The sequence below is a fragment of the Heterodontus francisci genome, chromosome 37 (genome assembly GCF_036365525.1).
Source record: "Heterodontus francisci isolate sHetFra1 chromosome 37, sHetFra1.hap1, whole genome shotgun sequence".
Classification (NCBI taxonomy): Eukaryota; Metazoa; Chordata; class Chondrichthyes; order Heterodontiformes; family Heterodontidae; genus Heterodontus; species Heterodontus francisci.
The window spans coordinates 632035-656123 of record NC_090407.1 but is presented as its reverse complement, the minus strand read 5'-3'; the positions used below and the strand labels follow the sequence as shown (position 1 = coordinate 656123).

The 24089-nt window shown below is 42.3% G+C and overlaps 1 protein-coding gene across 1 annotated transcript in view; it reads right to left on the bottom strand.

Annotated features, from left to right (window-relative positions):
- The window catches only part of vwa5b1 (von Willebrand factor A domain containing 5B1), a 318959-nt gene that overhangs the window by 148386 nt on the left and 146484 nt on the right, over positions 1–24089 (bottom strand). Inside the window, exons 7-8 of the mRNA XM_068016745.1 lie at positions 14180–14356; positions 4313–4423 (exon numbers count right to left, since the gene is read on the bottom strand). Of these exons, the coding sequence (XP_067872846.1) occupies positions 4313–4423; positions 14180–14356 (288 nt within the window). The remainder of the gene's footprint in view (positions 1–4312; positions 4424–14179; positions 14357–24089) is intronic.

The following is a 24089-nucleotide window of genomic DNA, read 5'->3' as shown; positions in this document are numbered from 1 at the left end:
TAAAGATCAATTTGGTCACATCAATCTTCGAAACTTGTCAACCTTGGAAGGACCTCCACCGAAAAGTAAATTTACCTAGGGCTTCCAGAGCCCAAATGCATCCACAATAGGGCTCATTCACAGCACAGTAAGGCTTAAAATGCCCTATATATATATATAATTTCCAGTTTCCTTTATGGCATTTCATGACAGAGCATCACATATTCTGTTTGTTATACAGACTGGGGATACGATTTCCCAGTAATCAACTGCAGGTTGTGTTTGGAGAAGCCTTTAATAATGATGGCAGAACCATTAAGCCTCTTCTAATGCACTGGCTTATATTGCTGCAACAGTCTGACTAAAAACAGAATAAGATCTGTATATAAAACTGAAAGAAAAGGTGTCAGGGTGCGATTTCAAGGCTATAATATAACCTTGGCATATGGTAAAAAAAAGTTGATAAAAAAGAGAAAAAATAGAGAGTAAACCACCCAGGATTATAAAAACAGATTGTAAGAGCTTTTACAGGTATATAAAAAAGAGAGTAGCTAAAGTAAACGTTGGTCCCTTATAGAGGGAGAGACAGGAAAAATTATCATGAGGAATGAGGAAATGGCAGAGACATTGAACAAATATTCTGCGTCAGGTTTCACAGTAGAAGACACAAATTACATACCAGAAATAGAGGGTAAACAAGGGGTTAATAACAATGAGGAACTTAAGGTCATTAATATCAGCAGAGAAAAAGTATTGGAGAAACACAAGGGACTAAAAGCCAGCAAATCCCCAAGATCTGATGGTCTGCATCCTAGGGTTCTAAAAGGTAGCTGCAGAGATAGTGGATGCACTGGTTATGATTTTTCCAAAAAGTTCCCTGGATTCTAGAATAGTCCCAGCGGATTGGAAGTTAGCAAATGTAACTCCGCTATTCAAGAAAGGAGAGAAAACAAGGAATTGTAGGCCAGTTAGTCTGACATCAGTCATCGGGAAAATACTGGAATCTATTATGAAGGAAGTCTTAACAATGCACTAAGAAAATCATAGCATGATCGGCCAAAGTCAACATTGTTTACGAATGGGAAATCATGTTTGACAAATTTATTAGAGTTTTTTGAGGATGTAACTCGTAGGGTAGATAAAGGGGAGCCAATAGATATAGTGTACTTGGATTTCCGAAAGGTATTCAATAAGGTGCTACACAAAAGGTTAATAGACAAGATAAGGGCTCATGGAGTAATATATTAGCATGAATGAAGGACTGGTTAACAGACAGGAAGCAGAGAGGAGGGATAAATGGGGCATTTTCAAGTTGGCAGGCTGTAACTAGCGGAGTGCAGCAAGAATCAGTGCTGGGGTCTCAGCTATTTACAATCTATATTAATGACTTAGACGAAGAGACAGAGAGCCAAGTATCTAAGTTTGCTGATGATACAAAGTTAGGTGGAAATGCAAGCTGTGAGGAGAACACAAATAGACAGCAAAGAGATATAGACAGGGTTAAGTGAGTGGGCAACAAAGTGACAGATGGGGTATAATGTGGGAAAGTGATGTTCTTCACTTTAGGAGTAAGAATAGAAAAACAGAATTTTTAAAAAAGGCATGAAATTTTTAAATGTTGATGTTCAGAGAGACTTGGGTGTACTCATGTAAGGAACACAGAAAGTTAGCATGCAGGTACACCAAGCAATTAAGAAGGCAATTGGCATGCTAATCTTTATTGCAAGGGGATTGGAGTACAAGAATGAGGAAGTCTTGCAACAGTTGTACAGGACTTTGGTGAGACCACAATTGGAGTACTATGGGCAGTTTGGGTCTTCATTTCTAAGGAAGGATATACTTGCCTCAGAGGCGGTACAGCAAAGGTTTACTTGATTGGTTCCTAGGATAAGAAGGTTGTCCTATGGTGAGAGGATGAGCAAATTGTGCCTGTACTCTCTGGAATTTAGAAGAATGACAGGTGATCTCATTGCAATATTCTGAAAGGGTTTGACAGGGTATACACTTAAAGGCTTTTTTTCCCTGGCTGGGGAATCTAGAACACAGGGATACAATCTCAGGACAAGGGATCGATCATTTCGGGCTCAGATGAAGAGGGTTGTGAATCTTTGGACTTGTCTACCCCAGAGGGTTGTGGACATTCAATCATTGAGTATATCCAAGACTGAGATCGATAGATTTTTGGTCTCTCAGAGAATCAAGGGATATGGGGAGCGGCAGGAAAGTGGAGTTGAGGCAGAAGATCAGCCATGATCGTATTGAATAGCAGAGCAGGTTCCAAGGGCTAAATGGTCTACTCCTGCTCCTGTTTCTTATGTTCGTATGATAAAGTTACAAACTTATAAATCTTTGCTCACCTGGCTTAACATGTTATCTTCCATTTTTACTTTCCTTTCAGGAGAAACCCAAATCAAGCAGCAAGGTCCATTATGCAGGGCACCAACAAATATTTTAAAAAGTAGCAGGGAAGATGAAATAAATCAAGAAGTGGTGGACAGCTGACACCAAGGGCTGGATTTTCAATCCGGGGTCAGGAACCCGATGCCCAGATCATCACCAGGTCCTGATGTGGTGCCGCGTCTGCATCACTGACACGTACTATTTTAATATGCAAAGCCCCTAATTGAGCCGGAGGTGAGCTCAGTGCCCAATTAGCGGCGTCGGGCGCTGCCTGGAGACAGAAATTGGCTCTGGAGTGCAATCCTCAAAGGGAGATGGCAGCCATAACATTTTGTTTTATTCATTCGTGGGATGTGGGTGTAGCTGGCTAGGCCAGCATTTAATGCCCATCCCTAATTGCACTTGAGAAGGTGGTGGTGAGCCACCTTCTTGAACTACTGCAGTCCTTGGGGTGTAGGCACACCATCAGTGCTGTTAAGGAAGGGGGTTCCAGGATTTTGACCCAGCGACAGTGAAGGAACGGCAATATAGTTCCAAGTCAGGATGGTGAGTGACTTGGAGGGGAACTTGCAGGTGATGGTGTTCCCCTGCATCTGCTGCCCTTGTCCTTCTAGATGGTAGAGGTCACGGGTTTGGAAGGTGCTGTTGAAGGAGCCTTGGTGGGTTGCTGCAGTGCATCTTGTAGATGGTACACACTGCTGCCACTGTGCGTCGGAGGTGGAGGCAGTGAATGTGGAAGGTGGTGGATGGGGTGCCAATCAAGCAGGCTGCTTTGTCCTGGATGGTGTCGAGCTTCTTGAGTGTTGTTGGAGCTGCATCCATCCAGGCAAGTGGAGAATTCCATCACACTCCTGATTTGTGCCTTGTAGATGGTGGACAAGGCACTGGGGAGACAGGAGGTGAGTTACTCCCTGCAGAATTCTCAGCCTCTGACCTGCTCTTGTAACCACAGCATTTCTGTGGCTGCTCCAGTTCAGTTTCTGGTCAATGATGGCCCCCCCCCAGGATGTTGATAGTGGGGGATTCAGCGATGGTAATGCCATTGAACATTAAGGGGAGATGTTTAGATTATTTCTTGTTTGAGATGGTCATTGCCTGGCAGTTGTGTGGCATAAATGTTACTTGCCACTTATCAGCCTAAGCCTGGAGGTTGCCCAGGTCTTGTTGCATATGGACACGGGCTGCTTCAGTACTGAGGAGTTGCGGATGGTGCTGAACATTGTGCAATCATCAGCAAACATCCCCCACTTCTGACCTTATGATGGAGGGAAGGTCGTTGATGATGGAGCTAAAGATGTTTGGGCCTAGGACACTGTTTTTTTATTCGTTCATGGGATGTGGGCATCTGAGGAACTCCTGCAGTGATGTCCTGGGACTGAGATGATTGACCTCCAACAACCACAACCATCTTCCTTTGTGCTAGGTATGACCCCAACCAGTGGAGAGTTTTTCGTCTGATTCCCATTGACTCCAGTTTCACTAGGACTCCTTGATGCCATACTCGGTTGAATGCTGCCTTGAAGTCAAGAGCAGTCACTCTCACCACACCAGGAACGAATTCATTGGAGCAGTGCAATGGAATGTGATTCCAATGTATATTTAGGATGTAGGAAGGAAGGCAGCATATTTAGAGCTTAAGAGGAGCAAGAAAGAAAGATTCAAAAGGATAATGACCACTTATAAAATAGACGAAAACAATATTTGTGTTGGAGAGAAAATCATGTTGGGGGGATAGATGGATGAGAAATATCACATATGATAAGGTTTTCCCCAATACCAATTATTTCAATCATTTTCAAATAACTGTTATTCTAGATATTCATCAAAATGTTTTTAAGGGTTGTTGAAACAGCAGGCAGGCAAGTTCTGTATTATTTTAAATGTGTTGCAGGTTTATGGAAATAATGATAATCGGCAGAAAATAATTACTTACTTCATTATAAGACCTACTAGCTGGGAACAAGGTCCGAAAAGTGGAGCCAAATCCAATTATATTAAATAGACATGAGGACATAAGACTCTTCAAGACTACCAGCATTGCATCCTTCGCAACAGCAAAAAAAAGCAGAGTTAGTGCATTGAGGTGTACCTAAAACATAATCCACAAATGCTTCAATCAGAATAATGTTGCGGTAGCCAAGCATCTCAGTAAACAATGGGTTAGTGTCCTATAAATCGTGTCTCCTCACAATGGTGTTGAATTAAAGCACATAACAACTGTTGGAAATTACATTTTATACAGCTATCACCAGGATTAATTGGCATAAAGAATTCCTGGAGAGAATTCATATAAACAAACAATAGAAATGGAACAAAATGATAGTTCTGGCAGGTATTCACATTGGATACATTGATGAAGGCTCACTGGCATTGTAACCATCCAGAAACTAACTGCACAGAGCAAAGTAAACTTCCCACAGACATCCCAGAGTGAAACCTTGTTTAATATGGATTTACCCATTTAAAATCATACAAAAACAAAATGAAAAACATTATTTATATCACAAGGTGTGCTATTAATAATCAGTTCAGATTTTGAGAAGCAAGGAGAATAACTAGTTTAACTATGACCAAACAGTACACACTGCGGTAAATTCACTGTAATAAAAACAGAACATGCTGGAAAAACTCAGCAGGTCTGGCAACACCTTTGGAGAGAGAAACAGAGTTAACATTTCAGGTCAATGACCTTTCAGCAGAACTGGGAAGTTAGAGATGCAGCAGGTTTTAAGCAAGTACAGAGGGAGGGAAAGGGAGGAGAAGAGGTAAGAACAAAAGGTCTAATAGGATGGATAGCAGGAGAGATTGAATGACAAAAGGGATGATGGTGCAAGGCAAAAGGAGATGGTAATGAAACAAGTACGGAAACAGGAGATGGTAATGAAACAAGTACGGAAACAAAAGATGGATCTAGAGGAGGTGTAAATAGGAAGACAGGATCATCACCAACAGCTGCTGTCCGAAAAAATAGGAGCAGTGGTTATGATCTGAAATTGTTGAACTCGTCCAGAAGGCTGTAAAGTTCCTAGTCTAATGATGCCATTTCTTGAGCTTCCGTTGAGCTTCATTAGAGCAGTGTAGGAGGCTCAGACACCAAGGCCAACGTGGGAGTGGGCAAAAGAATTAAAATGGCAGACAACCAGAAACTCAAGGTCATGCTCATAGAAATTAGAGAAATCTTAGAAATTGACAGCACAGAAGGAGGCCATTCATCCCATCGTGTCCACACTGGCTGAAAAGGAGCCATCCAGCCTAATCCCACTTTCTGGCTCTTGGTCCATAGCCTCATAGGTTATGGCACTTCAAGTGCATATCCAAGTACTTTTTAAATGTTATGAGGGCTTCTACCTCTACCACCCTTTTAGACAGTGTGTTCCAGATCCTCACCACCCTTTGGGTGAAGACATTTCCTCTCAAATCCCTTATAAATCTCCTATCTCTTACCCTAAATCTAGCCCCCGATTATGACCCCAAAACCAATGGGAATAGGGTCTTACTATCCACTCTATCAAGATGCCTCATAATTTTATACAGTTCGGTTTGGTCTCCCTTCAGCCTCCTCTGTTCCAAAGAAAACAACCTTAGCCTATCCAATCTTTCCTCATAACTAAAATTCTCCAGTCCAGCCAACATCTTTGCAAAACTCATCTGTAACCTCTCTAGTGCAATCACAACTTTCCTATAGTGGTGACCAGACCTACACATAGTACTCCAGCTGTGGCCTAACCAGTGTTTATATAGTTCCAGTACAACCTCCCAGCTCTTATATTCCATGCTTTGGCCGATAAAGGCAAGTATCGCATATGCCTTTTTGACTACCTACTCTACCTGTCCAGCCACCTTCAGGGAGGTCAGAACATGAACTCCAAGGTCCCTCTGTTCCTCTACACTTTTCAGTAACCTACCATTATTGTGTATTCCCTTACCTTGTTAGCCTTCCCGAAATGCATTACCTCACACTTCTCTGGACTAAACTCCATTTGCCACTGTTCCGCCCACCTAACTAGTCCATCGATATCTTCCTGCAGTCTGCAGCTTTCTTCTTCATTATCAACCGTTAGGCCAATTTTTGTATCATCTGCCAACTTCTTAATCATACCTCCTACATTCAAGTCCAAATCATTGATATATACCACAAAAAACAAGGGACCTAGTACTGAGCCCTGTGGAACCCCACTGGATTCAGCCTTCCGGTTACAAAAACTCCCATCGACCATTACCTTTTGTTTCCTGCCTCTGAGCCAATTTTGGATCCAAATTGCCACTTTGCCTTAGATGCCATGGGCTTTTACTTTTGTGACCAGTCTGCCATTTGGGACCTTATCAAAAGCCTTGCTAAAATCCATACAGACTACATCAAATGTACTACTCTCATTGACCCTCCTTGTTACCTCCTCAAAAAATTCGATATAGTCAGACACGATCTTCCCTTAACAAATTCGTGCTGACTGTCTTTGATTAATCTGTGTGTTTCTAAATGAAGATTTATCCTGTCCATCAGAAATTTTTCCAATAATTTTCCCACCTCTGAGGTTAGGCTCACTGGGCTTAATTGCTCGGTCTATCCCTTTCTCCCTTTTTAAACAATGGTACAATGTTAGCTGTCCTCCAGTCCTCTGGAACCATGCCTGTAGCCAGAGAGGAATGGAAAATAATGGTCAGAACCTCTGCTATTTCTTGTCTTGCTTCTCTTAACAGCATAGGATACATTTCGCCTGGGCTTGGGATTTACCCACTTTCAAAGATATTAAACCCCTTAATACTTCCTCTCTCACCATGTTAATTTTATCTAATATTTTATATTCCTCCTCCCTGATTGCAATGTCTGAATTATTCCTCCCTTTAGTGAAAAGAGATGCAAAGTATTCATTGAGAACCATACCCACATCCTCCACCTCCATGCAAGGTTACCCTTATGGTCTGTAATAGGCCCCACACTTTCTTTAGTTATCCTCTTGCTCTTTATGTATTTATAAAAATCTTTGGATTTTCCATGATTTTACTAAATAACATTTTTCATGCCCTCTTTTTGCTTTCCTAATTTCCTTTTTCATTTCACCCCTACACTTTCTATATTCCTCTAGATTTTCTGCAGTATTGAGCCCTTGGTATCTGTCATAAACTTCCCTTTTTTTCTTTATCCTCTCCTTTAAGCCCCTTGACATCCAGCGGACTCTGGATTTATTAGTCCCTCCCTTTTTCTTTAAGGAAACATACTTGCTCTGAACCCTCACTACCTCTTCCTTGGAGACCTCCCATTCATCTGGCACTGATTTACCTTCAAGTAGCTGTTTCTAGTCCACCTCAGCTAAATCACATCTCAGCTTAGTAAAATTAGCTTTTCCCCAATTGAGAACTTTTATTCCTGGTCTATCTTTGTCCTTTTCCATAACTACCCTAAATCTAACTGAATTATGATCACTTCCACCAAAGTGCTCCCCAACTGATACCCCTTCCACCTGCCCAGCTTCATTCACTAAAACTAAGTCCAGAACTGCCCCTGACAAGAAAGGACAAGGCAATATTGCAGAGTAGCAATGATAACCAGAGTGTGACAGGAAGGGACAGAGTGTACAAACATAACAGTGCACCAGCAAATAAGGTCAGTGTAGGGAAAAATGGTAAAAATACAGAATTAAGGGCTCTTTATATGAATGCATGTAGCATTCATAACAAGATGGGTAACTTGTTCTGAAGAAGGGTCACTGACCTGAAACGTTAACTCTGCTTCTCTCTCCACAGATGCTGCCAGACCTGCTGAGTATTTCCAGCATTTCTTGTTTTTATTTCAGATTTCCAGCATCCGCAGTATTTTGCTTTTATTTTAGTGGGTAACTTGATAGCACAAATAGAAATAAATGAGTATGAGATGATAGCCATTACAGAGACATGGTTGCAAGGTGACCAAGGCTGGGAACTAAATATTCAAGGGTGTTTGACATTTTGGAAGGATAGGAAGAAAGGAAAAGGAGGTGGGGAAGCTCTGTTAATAAAGGATGAGATCGGTACAGTAGTGAGAAATGATCTTGGTTCAGAAGATCAAGACGTAGAATTAGTTTGGGTAGAGATAAGAAATAGCAAAGGAAAGAAGTCACTGGTGGGAGTAGTTTATAGGCCCCCTAACAACAGCTACACTGTAGGACAGAATATGTATCAAGAAATAATGGAAAAGGTACTGCAATAATTGTGGGCAATTTAAATCTTCATATAGATTGGACTAATCAAATTGGAAAAAGTAGCCTGGAAGATAAGTTCATAGAGTGTATGAGGGGCAGTTTCTTAGAACAATGCGTTCTGGAACCAACCCGGGAGCAGGCTATTTTAGACCTGGTAATGTGTAATGAGACAGGATTAATAAATTACCTCATAGTTAAGAATTCTCCAGGCAAGAGTGATCATAACATGATAGAATTTCACATTGAGAAGATTGGGTCTGAAACTAGTGTCTTAGGACTTAAATAAATCTAATTATAAGGATATGAAGATAGAGTTGGCTAAATAATGGGAAGCAAGGAAATGGCAGAGACATTGAACAAATATCTTGTATTTGTCTTCACTGTAGAAGACACAAAAAGCATCTTAAGAATGGCAGGAAATCAAGAGGCAAAAGGCAAGAGGAATTTAAAACAATCACTAGAACTAGAGACAAAGTACTAGGAAAACTAATGGGAATAAAGGTTGACAAGTCCCCTGGACATAAGAACATAAGAACTAGGAGCAGGAGTAGGCAATTCAGCCTCTCGAGCCTGCTCCGCCATTCAATACTGTCATGGCTGATCTCATCTTGGCCTCAACTCCACTTTCCTGCCTGTTCTCCAAAACCCTTCAACCCATTACCAATCAAAAATCAGTCTATCGCCTCCTTAAATTTACCCAATGTCCCAGCATCCACCGCACTCTGGGGTAGTGAATTCCACAGACTCACGACCCTTTGAGAGAAGTAATTTCTCCTCATCTCTGCTTTAAATCTGCTACCCCTTATCCTAAAACTATGACCTCTCATTCCAGATTGCCCCACAAGAGGAAACATCCTCTCTACGTCTACTTTGTCAATCCCCTTAATCATCTTATATACCTCAATTACATCTCCTCTCATTCTTCTAAACTCCAGAGAGTAAAGGCCTAAACTGCTCAATCTCTCTTCATAAGACAAGCCCCCCATCTCTGGAATCAATCTAGTGAACCTCCTCTGAACTGCCTCCAATGCAACTACATCCTTTCTCAAGTAAGGGGACCAAAACTGTACGCAATACGCCAGGTGCGGTTTCACCAAAGGCCTTGTACAGTTGCAGCAACACTTCCCTACTTTTATATTCTATTCCTTTAGCAATAAATGCCAAAATTCCATTTGCCTTCCTTATCACCTGCTGTACCTGCACACTAGTTTTCTGCGATTCGTGCACGAGGACACCCAGATCCCTAGCACCAAAGCACTCTGAAGTTTCTCTACATTTAGATAATAATTTGCTTTTCTATTCTTCCAACAAAAATGGATAACCTCACACTTATCCACGTTAAAATCTATCTGCCAAATTTTGGCCCATTTATCTAATCTATCCATATCCATTTGTAGATTTCTTATTTCTTTATTGCAACTTACTCTCCCACCTATTTTAGTGTCATCTGCAAATTTGGCTATAGTACCTTCTATCCCTGCATCCAAGTCATGAATATAGATTGTAAATAGTTGGGGCCCGAGGACTGAGCCCTGTGGCACCCCACTAGTTACATCTTGCCAACCAGAAAAAGACCCATTTATCCCGACTCTCTGTTTTCTGTTGGTGAGCCAATCCTCTATCCAAGCTAATAAATTGCCCCTAACCCCATGTGATCTTACCTTGTGCATTAACCTTTTGTGTGGCACTTTATCAAATGCCTTCTGGAAGTCCAGATAAACTACATCTACAGGATCCCCATTATCCACTTTGCTTGTTACAGCTTCGAAGAACTCTAGCAAATTAGTCAAACATTATTTACCCTTCATAAAACCATGCTGACTCTGATGGATTGCGTTTTGACTTTCTAAACGTCCTGCTATTACTTCCTTGATAATGGATCCTAACAATTTCCCAACGACAGATGTTAAACTAACTGGTCTATAGTTTCCTACGTTTGCCTCCCTCCCTTTTTGAATAAGGACATTATATTAGCTTTTTTCCAATCCACTGGAACCTTTCCCGTATCCAGAAAATTTTGGAATATTATAACCCATGGATCCAGTATCTCCACTGCCACTTCCTTTAAGATCCTAGGAGTAGGCTATCAGGCCCTGGGGACTTGTCTGCCTTCAACCCCAATAGTTTGCTCAGAACTTTTTCTCTAATGATGATGATTGTTCTAAGTTCTTCCTTTTCTATAACCTCTGCATTACCTGGTATTATTGGGATGGTACTAGTGTCCTCCACTGTGAAAACTGAAGCAAAATACTGATTTAGTGTCTCTGCCATTTCTGTGTTCCCTTCTATTAACTCCCCAGTCTCATCCTTCAATGGACCAACATTCACTTTAGCTACACTCTTCCCTTTTATATACTTATAGAAGCTTTTGCTATCCGTTTCTATATTTTGCGCTAGTTTTCTTTCATAATTTACCTTTGCTCTTTTTATTACTTTTATGTAATCCTTTGTTGATCTTTAAAAGTTTCCCAATCTTCCAGCCTGCCACTGGCCTTTGCAATATGGTATGCCTTAGTTTTTGTCTTTATGTTATCCTTAACTTCCTTGCTTAGTGATGGATGTTTTTTCCCCCTGCTAGAATCTTTCTTCCTCTCTGGAATATATTTCAGTTGTGTTAAATTGAATATCTCCTTAAACATTTGCCACTGCTCATCAACTGTCCTACCTTGTAGTCTTCCTGCCCAGTCCACTAGGGCCAAATCTGTCCTCATGCCGACATAATTACCTTTGTTTAACTCCAGAACACTCGTGTGGGACTCCAGCTTCTCGCCCTCAAACTGAATTTGAAATTCTAGCATGCTATGATCACTTTTCCCTAGGGGATCCTTAACAATGAGATAATTTATTAATCCCACTTCATTACACAACCCCTAATCTAGAATAGCCTGCTTCCTGGTTGGTTCCACAACATATTGCTCCAAAAAACAATCTCTAATACATTCAATGAACTCTCCCTCGAGGCTACCCTTGCCAATTTGACTAATCCAGTCTATATGCATATTAAAATAACCCATCATTATTGCCGTACCTTTCTTACAAGCCCCCAGTATTTCCTGGTTTATACTGTGCCCCACTGCGGAACTGCTGTTTGGGGACCTATAGATGACTCCCACCAGTGACTTCTTTCCCTTGCTATTTCTTATTTCTACCCAGACTGATTCTACGCCTTGATCTCCAGTGCCGATTTCGTTTCTCACTACAGCACTGATCTCTTCCTTCACTAACAAAGCTACACCACCTCCTTTTCCTTCCTGTCTATCCTTCCGAAATACTGAGTACCCTCGCCTACTCAATTCCCAAACCTGGTTTCCCTGCAACCACGTCTCAGTAATCGCCACTAAATCATACCTGATGGCCTGCATCCTAGGGTCTTAAAAGAAGTGGCTGCAAAGATAGTGGATGCTTTGGTTGCAATCTTCCAAAATTCCCTAGATTCTGGAAAGGTCCCAGCAGATTGGCAAACTGCAAATGTAACATCTCTACTCAAGAAAGGAGCAAGACATAAAGCAGGAAGCTATAGGCCAATTAGCCTAACATCTGTCATTGGGAAAATGCTAGAATCCATCATGAAGAAAGTAGTAGAAGGACATTTAGAAAATCATTATGCAATCAGGCAGAGTCAACATGGTTTTATGAAATGGAAATCATTCTTGACAAATTTATTAGAGTTCTCTGAGGATGTAATAAGCAGTTGGATAAAGACGAACCAGTAGATGTAGTGTATTTGGGTTTCCAAAAGGCATTCGATAAGTTGCCACATAAAACATTACTACACAAGAAAAGAGCTCATGGTTTTGGGAGTAATATATTAGCATGGCAGCTGGTGAAATTTAAATTCAATTAATTAATTTTTAAAAATCTGGAATTGAAAGCTAGTCTCAGTAATGGTACTATGAAACTATCATCGATTGTTGTAATGTCCTTTAGGGAATGAAATCTGCCCTCCTTACCTGGTCTAGCCTACATCTGTCTCCAGACCCACAACAATGTGGTTGACTCTTAATTGCTCTTTGAAATGGCCTAGCAAGCCACTCAGTTGTCTAGGGCAATTAGGGATGGGCAACAAATGCTAGCCTTGCCAGTGATGCCCACATCCCGTGAAAGAATATAAAAAACTCCAGCTGTTATTAATTGCTACCTACTATCCAATTTCCATAGTGATGTGATTAAGCTAATAGAATGTTATCATTTATTGCGAGTGGAATTGAATACAAAAGTAAAGGAAGTTCCGAAGAAGGGTCACTGACCCGAAACGTTAACTCTGCTTCTCTTTCCACAGATGCTGCCAGACCTGCTGAGTGAATCCAGCATTTCTTGTTTTTATTTCAGATTTCCAGCATCCACAGTATTTTGCTTTTACAAAAGTAGGGAGTTTATGCTTCAGCTATACAGGGCATTGCTGAGACCACATCTGGAGTACTGTGTACAGTATTGGTCTCCTTATTTAAGGAAGGATGTAAATGCGTTGGAAGCAGTTCAGAGAAGGTTTACTAGACTAATACCTGGAATGGGCAGGTTGTCTTATGAGGAAAGGTTTGACAAGCTAGGCTTGTATCCGCTGGAGTTTAGAAGGATAAGAGGCGACTTGATTGAAACGTATAAGATCCTGAGGGGTCTTGACAAGGTGGATGTGGAAAGGATGTTTCCCCTAGTGGGAGAATCTTGAACTGGGGGTCACTGTTTAAAAATAAGGGGTCGCCCATTTAAGACAGAGATGAGGAGAAACTTTTTCTCTCAGAGGGTCGTGAGTCATTGGAACTCTCTTCCTCAAAAGGCGATGGAAGCAGAGTCTTTAAATATTTTTAAGGCAGAGGTAGATAGATTCTTTATAAGCAAGGGAGTGAAAGGTTATCAGGGGTAGGCGGGAATGTGGAGTTGAGGTTACAATCAGATCAGCCATGATCTTGTTGAATGGTAGAGTAGGCTTGAGGGGCCAAGTGGCCTACTCCTGCTCCTAATCCGTAAGACAGGGACCTGTCTGTTTTTCTTTGTTGTTTCTAGTGCTGGGAGACTTTGAAAAGAAAATGGAGGAGAAAAATAACAAATTATACTGGGATTTTATTCTCATAAACATTAATGCGTGGGATGTAACAACCTCTAGAATAATCAGCTGATTAAAATTTACCTCAGAAATAGTTTGTTGTATGAATATCTGCAAAAGTCAAGGCACTGAACGAGTTCGCTTAGATCAGAGTTACTAATGTGACCTGTGTTCTCTTTATCTGAGGTTCTCAGCAGAACTCATACTCCACATGTTTTTGGGCTTCCACTCATTGCTCAACCAGCTGTGGTATGTTGCCAGCACTAGATCAGAATTGTTGTCTCTGCTTCTCTGCTGTACAATGAAAGGCAGCATACAGAGTGTAAAAGTGAAAGAGAATTATTAAAACCATAGCACCATTGGGACTATATGTTTCTCTTCCAGTCCTGTGAGGAAATGCTTGACCTCTACTTAGCAATTATCCAGAGTGGCAAATTTGAAATACAGATCTCACTGTGTGGAGATTCACAGACATACACAACGTGTTGTAACATTCATGGCAGTGGCTCAGGAACAAGAATCTGCTCAGGACTATGTCCTTCAACAAACAGTCAATAGCAAAAACTTAAACTGTAGTCATTACCTTGACACGATTGATGTTCACTCCACTCATGCTTCCACTACGGTCTATTAGAAAAAGAAACTCGCCCTGTGCCATCCTTAGATCTGGGTGGGCAGTTTTTAAATCAGGACAGAAGTTCAACATGATCACAGGGTTGTGTCCAATATCTTTGTTTAGGCGTTTTCTAATGATTTCAGTCTGTCAGGAATAAAGCATAAATTTAATTCACCATAAATAAAATGATAATGAATCTGTGTGGGATCTTCTTTGAATGTGAATCCTATCCCAGGAATCCTGTGGAAAGTGTATGTGTGCAGAAATTGACTGAACTATAATAAAAGCAAAATACTGCAGATGCTGGAAGTCTGAAATAAAAACAAGAAATGCTGGAAATACTCAGCAGGTCTGGCAGCATCTGCGGAGAGAGAAGCAGTGTTAACATTTCAGGTCAGTGACCCTTCAACAGAACTGATGAAGGGTCACTGACCTGAAACGTTAACTCTGCTTCTCTCTCCACAGATGCTGCCAGACCTGCTGAATATTTCCAGCATTTCTTGTTTTTATTTGGGCTGAACTATGATGTTTTCAACAGCCAAAGAGTCTGCTGCCACTCAGTTTCTGGGCTTGTAGGTGAGGAATTGATACCTGCTAGCATGCTGGAGCACTGCCGGAACTGCATCATAGCACAAATTAGTCTTTTGAGGAAGGGGGAAACATTTTAGAGGAAACAGTGGTTTAAAATTTCTTTCCTCAATTATCCTTTAGTTATAATCTAACATCAGACATTGCATTCATTGTGGACAGACATCGTATTGTGTGGCATTACCACCGTACTAAATGGGATAGATTCAGAACAGATCTAGCAGTTCATAACTAGGCATCCATGAGGTGCTGTGGGCCATCAGCAGCAGAATTCTATTCAACCACCATCTGTAACCTCATGGTCCAGCCTATCCTTCACTCTACCATTACCATCAAGCCAGGGGACCAACCCTGGTTCAATGAGGAGTGTAGAAGAGCATGCCAGGAATAGCAGCAGGCATACCTAAAAATGAGGTGCCAACCTGGTGAAGCAACAGCACAGGACTACATGCACGCTAAACAGCGGAAGCAGCATGCCATATACACAGCTAAGTGATCCCACAACCAACAGATCAGATCAAAGTTCTGCAGTCCTGCCACATCCAATTATGAATGGTGGTGAATAGCCTTATTATAGCATTAGAATGGTGGTGAATAGCATTATGAATAGATCCAAGGAACAGGCATATAAATTTGCCAGGAAAAACAACAGACCTGAGGATTGGGAGCAGTTTAGAATTCAGCAAAGGAGGACCAAGGGATGGATTAAGAAGGGGAAAATAGAGTATGAGAGCAAGCTTGCGGGGAACATAAAAACTGACTGTAAAAGTTTCTATCGGTATGTGAAGAGAAAAAGATTGGTGAAGACAAATGTAGGTCCCTTACAGTCAGAAACAGGGGAATTTATTATGGGGAATAAAGAAATGGCTGACCAACTAAATGCATACTTTGGTTCTGTCTTCACAAAGGAGGACACAAATATCATACCAGAAATGTTGGGGAACACGGGGCTTATTGAGAGAGAGGAACTGAAAGAAATCAATATCAGTAGAGAAATGGTGTTGGGGCAATTGATGGGATTGAAGGCCGATAAATCCCCAGGGCCTGATCGTATACATCCCAGAGTACTTAAGGAAAAGGCCCTAGAAATAGTGGATGCATTGGTGGTCATCTTCCAAGATTCTATAGACTCTGGAACAGTTCCTACAGATTGGAGGGTATCTAATGTAACCCCACTATTTAAAAAGGGAGGTAGAGAGAAAACAGGGAATTATAGACCAGTCAGCCTGACGTTGGTATTGGAGAAAATTCTAGAGTCCATTATCAAAGATTTTATAGCAGAGCACTTGGAGAACAGTGGTAGAATCGGACAGAGTCAGCATGGATTTACGAAAGGGAAATCATGCTTGACAAATCTACTAGAATTCTTCGAGAATGTAACTAGTAGAGTTGATGAGGGGGAGCCAGTGGATGTGGTTTATTTGGACTTTCAGAAAGCTTGCGACAAAGTCCCACATAAGAGATTAGTGTGTAAAATTAAAGCGCATGGGATTGGAGGTAGTGTATTGCGATGGACAGAAAATTGGTTGGCGGACAGGAAACAAAGAGTAGGGTAAATGGGTCTTTTTCTGAATGGCAGGCAGTGGCTAGTAGGGTACCGCAGGGATCGGTGCTAGGACCCCAGCTATTCACAATATACATTAATGATTTAGATGAGGGAACTAAATGTAATGTCTCCAAATTTTCAGATGACACAAAACTGGGTGGGAGGGTGAGTTGTGAGGAGGATGCAGAGAGGCTTCAGGGTGATTTGGACAAGTTATTTGAGTGGGCTAATGCATGACAGATGCAGTATAATGTGGATAAATGTGAGGTTATCCACTTTGGTAGCAAAAACAGGAAGGCAGATTATTATCTGAACGGCTATAAACTGAGAGAGGGGAATGTGCAGTGAGACCTGGGTGTTCTCGTACGCCAGTCGCTGAAGGTAAGCATGCGGGTCCAACAGGCGTTAAAAATGGCAAATGGTATGTTGGCCTTCATAGCAAGAGGATTCGAGTACAGAAGCAGGGATGTCTTGCTGCAATTATACAGGGCCTTGGTGAGGCCACACCTGGAATATTGTGTGCAGTTTTGGTCTCCTTATCTGAGGAAGGATGTTCATGCTATAGAGGGAGTGCAGCGAAGGTTTACCAGACTGATTCCTGGGATGGCGGGACTGACATATGAGAAGAGATTGAGTCGGTTCAGATTATATTCGCTGGAGTTCAGAAGAGTGAGGGGGGATCTCATAGAAACCTATAAAATTCTAACAGGACTTGACAGGGTAGATGCAGGAAGGATGTTCCTGATGGTGGGGGAATCCAGAACCAGGGGTCCTAGTGTAAGGATACGGGGTAAACCTTTCAGGACTGAGATGAGGAGAAATCTCTCCACCCAGAGAGTGGTGACCCTGTGGAATGCGCTACCACAGAAAGCAGTTGAGGCCAAAACATTGAATGTTTTCAAAAAAGAGTTAGACATAGCTCTTGGGTCTATAGGGATCAAAGGGTATGGGGCGAAAGCCGGAACAGGCTACTGAGTTGGATGATCAGCCATGATCATAATGAATGGCAGAGCAGGCCATTCTATTTTCTATGTGGTGGACAATTAAACAGCTAACCGGATGAGCAGGCTCCACAAACATCCCTTTACTCAATAATGGGGGAGTCCAGCACATGAGTGCAAAAGACAAGGCTGAAACATTTTCAAACACCTTCAGCCAGAAATATCGAGTGGGTGATCCATCTCGCCCTCCTTCTGAGGTCCCCACCATTATAGATGCCACTCTTCAGACCATTCGATATCAAGATACAGCTGAAGGCAGTGGATACAGCAAAGGCTATGGGCCTGACAACATCCCGGCTATAGTACTGAAGACTTGTGCTGCAGAGCTAGCTGCACCCCTAGCCAAGCTATTCTAGTACAGCGACAACACTGGCATCTCCCGACAATGTGGAAAATTACCTGGGTATGTCCTGTCCACAAAAAACAGGACAAATCCAATCCAGCCAATTACTGCCTCATCAGTCTACTCTCGATCATCAGCAAAGTGATGGAAGGTGTCGTAGACAGTGCTGTCAAGCGGCACTTACTCAGCAACAACCTGCTCACCAACGCTCAGTTTAGGTTTTTCCAGGGTCACTCAGCTCCAGACTTCATTACAGCCTTGGTCCAAATTTGAACAAAAGAGCTGAATTCCAGAGGTGAAGTGAGTGTGATTTCCCTTGACATCGAGGAGCCATAGCAAAATTGATGCTAATGGTAATCAGGGGAAAGCTCTTCACTGGTTGGAGTCATATCTAGTACAAAGGAAGATGGTTATGGTTATTGGAGGCCAATCATCTAAGCCCCAGGATAGTGTCCTATGCCCAATCATCTTCAGCTGCTTGATCAATGACCTACCCGCCAACATTATATCGCCATTCCTTCACTGTCACTGGGTCAAAATCCTGGAACTCCCTCCCAACAGCACTGTGGATGTACCTACACCACACAGACTGCAGCGGTTCAAGAAGGTGGCTCACCACTACCTTCTCAAGGGCAATTAGGGATGGGCAACAAATGCTGGCCTGGTCAGTGATGCCTACATCCCAAGAATGAATAAAAAAAGTTTGCAAGGAGCCATAAAACAGGCATGACACGGTGCAAAACCAAAAAAGGCAGCCTTACAGAGCCTCACAGCCTTGATGACAACCCTGCAGATTAATTCTCAGGAATAGTAGAAACATTAGCTTGCTGATTGCTTGCTTGAAAGGGAGTGGAACCTGAGGAAAGCAAATCATGGAGGTGTGTTTCTAAAGGGCATTTCAAAGGTAATTGGCAACGCAATACATGGAGGTGGTAATTATGAAAAGGAATCATCAGTAGGATCATCAGGAGATACCAGAGTATTGTGTGCAGTTCTGGTCACCACACTTTAGGAAGGATGCGAGGGTCCTTGAGAGGGTGCAGAGGAGATTTACCAGAATGGTTCTCGGGATGAGGGATTTTAGCTACAAGGTTCGGTTGGAGAAGCTGGGGTTGTTCTCCCTGGAGCAAAGGAGATTGAGGGGAGATTTGATAGAGGTGTACAAGATGATGACAGGTTTAGATAAGGCAGACAAATGTCACAAGAGTTTTGCTTTTTTTAAAAACTAAGAGTCCTGTGTGCCTTTAAAAATGGGAGAAGGGGGGTTTCTGTGAGCACTGAATGCTGACACTTGGTGTTTGAAGTGCAGGCTCTAAAACATGTATCCAAGCTATCAGAAAGATTTAGGACGGTCTTGTGATTTTTTTTAGTTTTAGTTTTTTAGTTTTAGAGATACAGCACTGAAACAGGCCCTTCGGCCCACTGAGTCTGTGCCGACCATCAACGACCCATTTATACTAATCCTATACTAATCCCATATTCCTACCACATCCCCACCTGTCCCTATATTTCCCTACCACCTACCTATACTAGGGGCAATTTATAATGGCCAATTTACCTACCAACCTGCAAGTCTTTTGGCTTGTGGGAGGAAACCGGAGCACCCGGAGGAAACCCACGCAGACACAGGGAGAACTTGCAAACTCCACACAGGCAGTACCCAGAATTGAACCCGGGTCGCTGGAGCTGTGAGGCTGCGGTGCTAACCACTGCGCCACTGTGCCTTTTGGGTTGAAAAGCCCAGTTGCTGCTGGAGACCTGTGTTTGCAGACCAGAAAAAGACCTCTCCCTAAAAGAAAGGCTTGTCTCTCGTAAAAAAAAGGACTCTTACATTTGAGTTGGGGCTGTGTTCTGCCTGGAAAGAGAAAAAGATCCCTGCAGAGTGAAACAGACCAGGGAGCTGTGAGCAGCTAGCAGTGACTTGTGTTTGTAGACCAGAGAAAAGACCTACTCTCTCTGAAAAATAAGTCTTGCATCTTTTAGGAAGAAATACTACATTTAAGGTGTGGTTTTGACCTACCTGAAGGGAGAGTAAAGACCCAGGAAAAGAGGAGTTGCTACACTCTGTGGAGGAACATTGCTTTGGAGAAGGGAAACCTTGTGTTTCGGGTGTGGCAGATTGCTGTTGCCTCCAGTCTCAAGAATCCCTGCCTCAAGAGTGGGTCGTGTGGCCTTTTGCGTTTTTGGACAATCCTGAAATCTCAAGAAAGTTTCTGCTACTTTAAAAATTTAAGTAGACCTGTTATTATACCTTTTGCTGAAAGATCTGTGTAACACCTGCTGCAGACGAATCGCCTTGAACGCTTACCCGTCACAGAATGTTCATTAATCTCACCTGGAGAGACTTCGAGTGGCATCTGACTATTCGACTCTGGGACACCTCAAAGATCTGGAAATATCCTACCAGAAGTTACCAGTTATTTTCTTATTCTTAAGAAACAGTTGTGATTTAAAACATCTTTTTAAAACCGTGTGTATGCAAGAGGGTTAGGAAGATTAAGGAGTTATAAAATCTTTTCATACATATAGATTTATCCCATTATTGTTTAAGATTTTAGTCTATTAATAAATAGTTAATTTTGTTGTTGTTTAAAGAAACCTGATTTGGCGTGCTTTATTCTGAGGGATAAATAAAGGGCTGGATTTTATTAGTGCTCCATGGCGGCACACTGTGAGAGCGGCAGCCTTCCGACATGGAAATGCCGCTGCACAACCCTCGTGATATTACGCACAGGGGTTGATTTAAATAGAGGGGACAGAGCGGCCGCTCCCGATGATGTAGAGGGGGCGGCTGCCGCGTCCCTGGCAATGGTGTCCGGCACCACCGTGCAGGCGCTGGAGCTATCTTTAAAGGTTTTTAAGCCCTTAGAAGTAATTTTAATTTTTAAAGGTACAGTATGCATTTATTTTTCAATAACAAATGATATGGAGGCCCTTCCCCAACCACCCCCACCCCCAATGATCATTTCATCGCCTAATATTAAAAGAACTTGACTTTTTCCCTACCTGAACTTTCCCGTTTATCCTTCTAACATTTGCTCTTCAACCCCTTCCCACTATCCCCACAGTCAATAAACAGTGTTTTCCCCACTCCCCCACCCCTCCTACCCTGAAAATTTTATTCCTCCCCCCTCCCCACCAGGTTCTCGCCTCGGAACTCCGTACGCCTGCAGGTAAGTTCATTTACATATCATTATTATTCACTTAAATATTTAGATGAAAGGCCCGCCACCATGCAGCGGGGGGGTGGGGGTGGAGGGGGTGCACCAAGGTCCGCCTGCCACCAGTAATATGGGGCGGGCCCTTCTCGACATCAGGGGTCGAGGTGGCCTCTCCCCGCAGAATTTTACTGGCTCCCCCCCCCGCCATGAGACGCGGTGTTGAGGGACTGGTAAAATTCAGCCCAAAGTGTGTAATTTGGCTATTTTCCAGTAGGTGAGAAACTTTACTAATATGCTACGACCTGTGGAATAGTGGGACTGAACAGAATTAACAGTGCATTACTCCCGGCTTGGTCGTAACACATTCATTGGGGGCTCGTCCGGGATTCAAATCCAATGCTAATTACATTAATTGTGAGGGGAGTAATAATTTGAAAGATTTAAAAAAAGGAACCCCGTTTCTTGTATAAGGGTAATGGCTATATCATCAGAATGGAATTAGCAGTTGCAGCAGATTTTCTGGGAAAGGAGAATGTGTCCCTCAGTGACATGAAAACTTTAACCAAGGTTAAATTGAAGGAGTTGGCAGCATAACTGGGGTTAGGATTGAAATCAGGTGCTAAAAAAGCAGAGGTAATTGACGTAATAGCCCAAAATTTTAAATTGGAAGAAGAAGAGGAACAAGAAGATAGTAATTCAAAGGGTGATGCAGTTGAATTGGCTAAGATTCAGTTAGAAATGGAAAAACTTAGGCTTACAACAGGAGAAAGAAAAAGAAACAGAGCTAAGAAAACTTGAGACTGAGAAAGAATTGACAATGAAAAAACTTGAATTTGAAAAAGAGGAAAGGAAGAAAGAGGGAGCACTTCAGAGAGAAAGTGAAAGAGAAGCAAGGGAATTTAAATTAAAAGAGATGGAACTAAGAGAAAGGGGTAGAATTGACTCCAGGAAAAATTCTGGTCAGGAAGAATCTAAGAATCTGAATCCAGCCCAGGACCCAGTAAAAAGCTATTTAAATTTATATAAGCTCTCCCGAGGTTTGAGGAAAGGGACGTAGAGGCATTTTTCATTTCTTTTGAAAGAATAGGGCGGCACAGTGGCGCAGTGGTTAGCACCGCAGCCTCACAGCTCCAGCGACCCGCGTTCAATTCTGGGTACTGCCTGTGTGGAGTTTGCAAGTTCTCCCTGTGTCTGCGTGGGTTTTCTCCGAGTGCTCCGGTTTCCTCCCATAGCCAAAAGACTTGCAGGTTGATAGGTAAATTGGCCATTATAAATTGCCCCTAGTATAGGTAGGTGGTAGGGGAATGTAGGGACAGGTGAGGATGTGGTAGGAATATGGGATTAATGTAGGATTAGTATAAATGGGTGGTTAATGGTCGGCATAGACTCAGTGGGCCGAAGGGCCTGTTTCAGTGCTGTATCTTCAAATCAAAAAAAATCAAATCAATAGCCAAACAAATGAAATGGTCAAAGGAAAGCTGGACACTGCTTATGCAAAGCTGGGCAGAGCTCATGAAGTTTATGCCATGCTTTCTGAAGAGGCTTCTGCAGATTATGAGATGGCAGAAAAGGTTATTCTCACTGCGTATGAGTTAGTCCCTGAAGCTTACTGTCAGAAGTTTTGGAACCTTTGGAAATTGGCTGGGCAGACTTACGTAGAATTTGACAGGGTGAAGCAAAGTAATTTTGATCGTTGGATATGGGCATTAAAGATGGAAGCCACATTTGAAAAGCTTAGAGAACTGATTCTCCTGGAAGAGTTTAAAAATTCAATCCGTCCAGTCGTGAGAACTCATGTAGATTACCTGAAAGTTTTAAAAGCCAGGCAAGCAGCGGAAATTGCTGATGATTTTGAGTTTGTGAATAAGCCAAAATCTTTTGTCCATCACACCCACAAACCCAAGAAGGATAGGAAGTGGGAGAATGAAAGGAAGGCAAGTAGTCGGAGACAAGAAGGAACACTGGGAATGCCCCAGGATCCCCTCCTCAGGCCAGAAAGGAAGGTGCTGAGGGTAGAAGTGAGGTCCGCAAGCCGAAGTATTATCATTGCCAGAAGATAGGACATCTTTGTTCAGAATGCTGGAAGTTACGAGGTAAACCCATGGGATTTGTTGGGGTATGCAACTAATGCAGAGAAAGAGGCTCTGACTGAGAGTACAGCAGACCAGGCCATAGCTTTAACAGCAGCTGTAAAACCAGACACAAAAACTAAAGTGAGGGTAGATGTTAAGAATAAGATACCTGAAAGTTATAATGAATTCTTGTCAAAGGGAAAAGTAACTCCATATCCCTCAAGTGAGGCTAGTAAATCTATCATTATACTTAGGGATACAGGAGCAACCCAAACTCTTTTGCTGGGGAAAGGTATAACATTTCCACCAGAGATCGCACTGAACGCTAAAGTTTTAGTTAATGGTATTGGCGGGGAGTATATACCTGTACCTTTATATAGAGTGCATCTAGAGTGTGACCCAATATCTGGGATGGTAGCTGAAGGAATTGTCCATAGTTTGCCGGTAGAGGGAATTGACTTACTCCTAGGAAATTATTTGGCCGGAACAAGAATATCAGTTTTTCCTGGAGTCACAGCGAAAACAAGTAAAGTTAAAGAAACGGTAAACAATTACAGGAACAAGTTTCAGGAATATTTCCTGTGTGTGTAATATCCTGAGCAATGGCTAAGCAAGTTCCATTGTCGGAGGTAAAATTGGCACCACAAACAGATAGTTGAATATCTGAAACTTTCCTTGGGGATTTAGATAATCCAAATGAGATATTTAACAAATGTATAATTGCAGCTCAGCAAGCTGATCCAGAGTTACATAGAATAGCATAGTCGGCTCTGACAGAAGCTGCTGCGAAAGGAGTTCCAACAGGCTATTATGTTGAAGATAGGGTTTTGTGGAGGAAATGGAGATCGTCTCATAGGCCTGCGGACGAAGACTGGACAGTTGTTTGACAGATAGTGGTACCACCTAAGTATCGCCAAGAATTATTAAGGTTAGCACTTGACATTCCTCTAGCAGGACACAGAGGGATTTAGAAGACCAAATCACGTATAAGTCAACATTATTACTGGCCAGGCCTTACAAAAGACGTGAAGCAGTTCTGTATGACATGCTATACATGCTAAATGGTGGGAAAACCGCAACCTACCATAATATCGGCAGCACTAATTCCCATACCAACTATTAAGGAACCACTTAGTAGGGTACTGGTAGACTGGGTAGGACCCTTG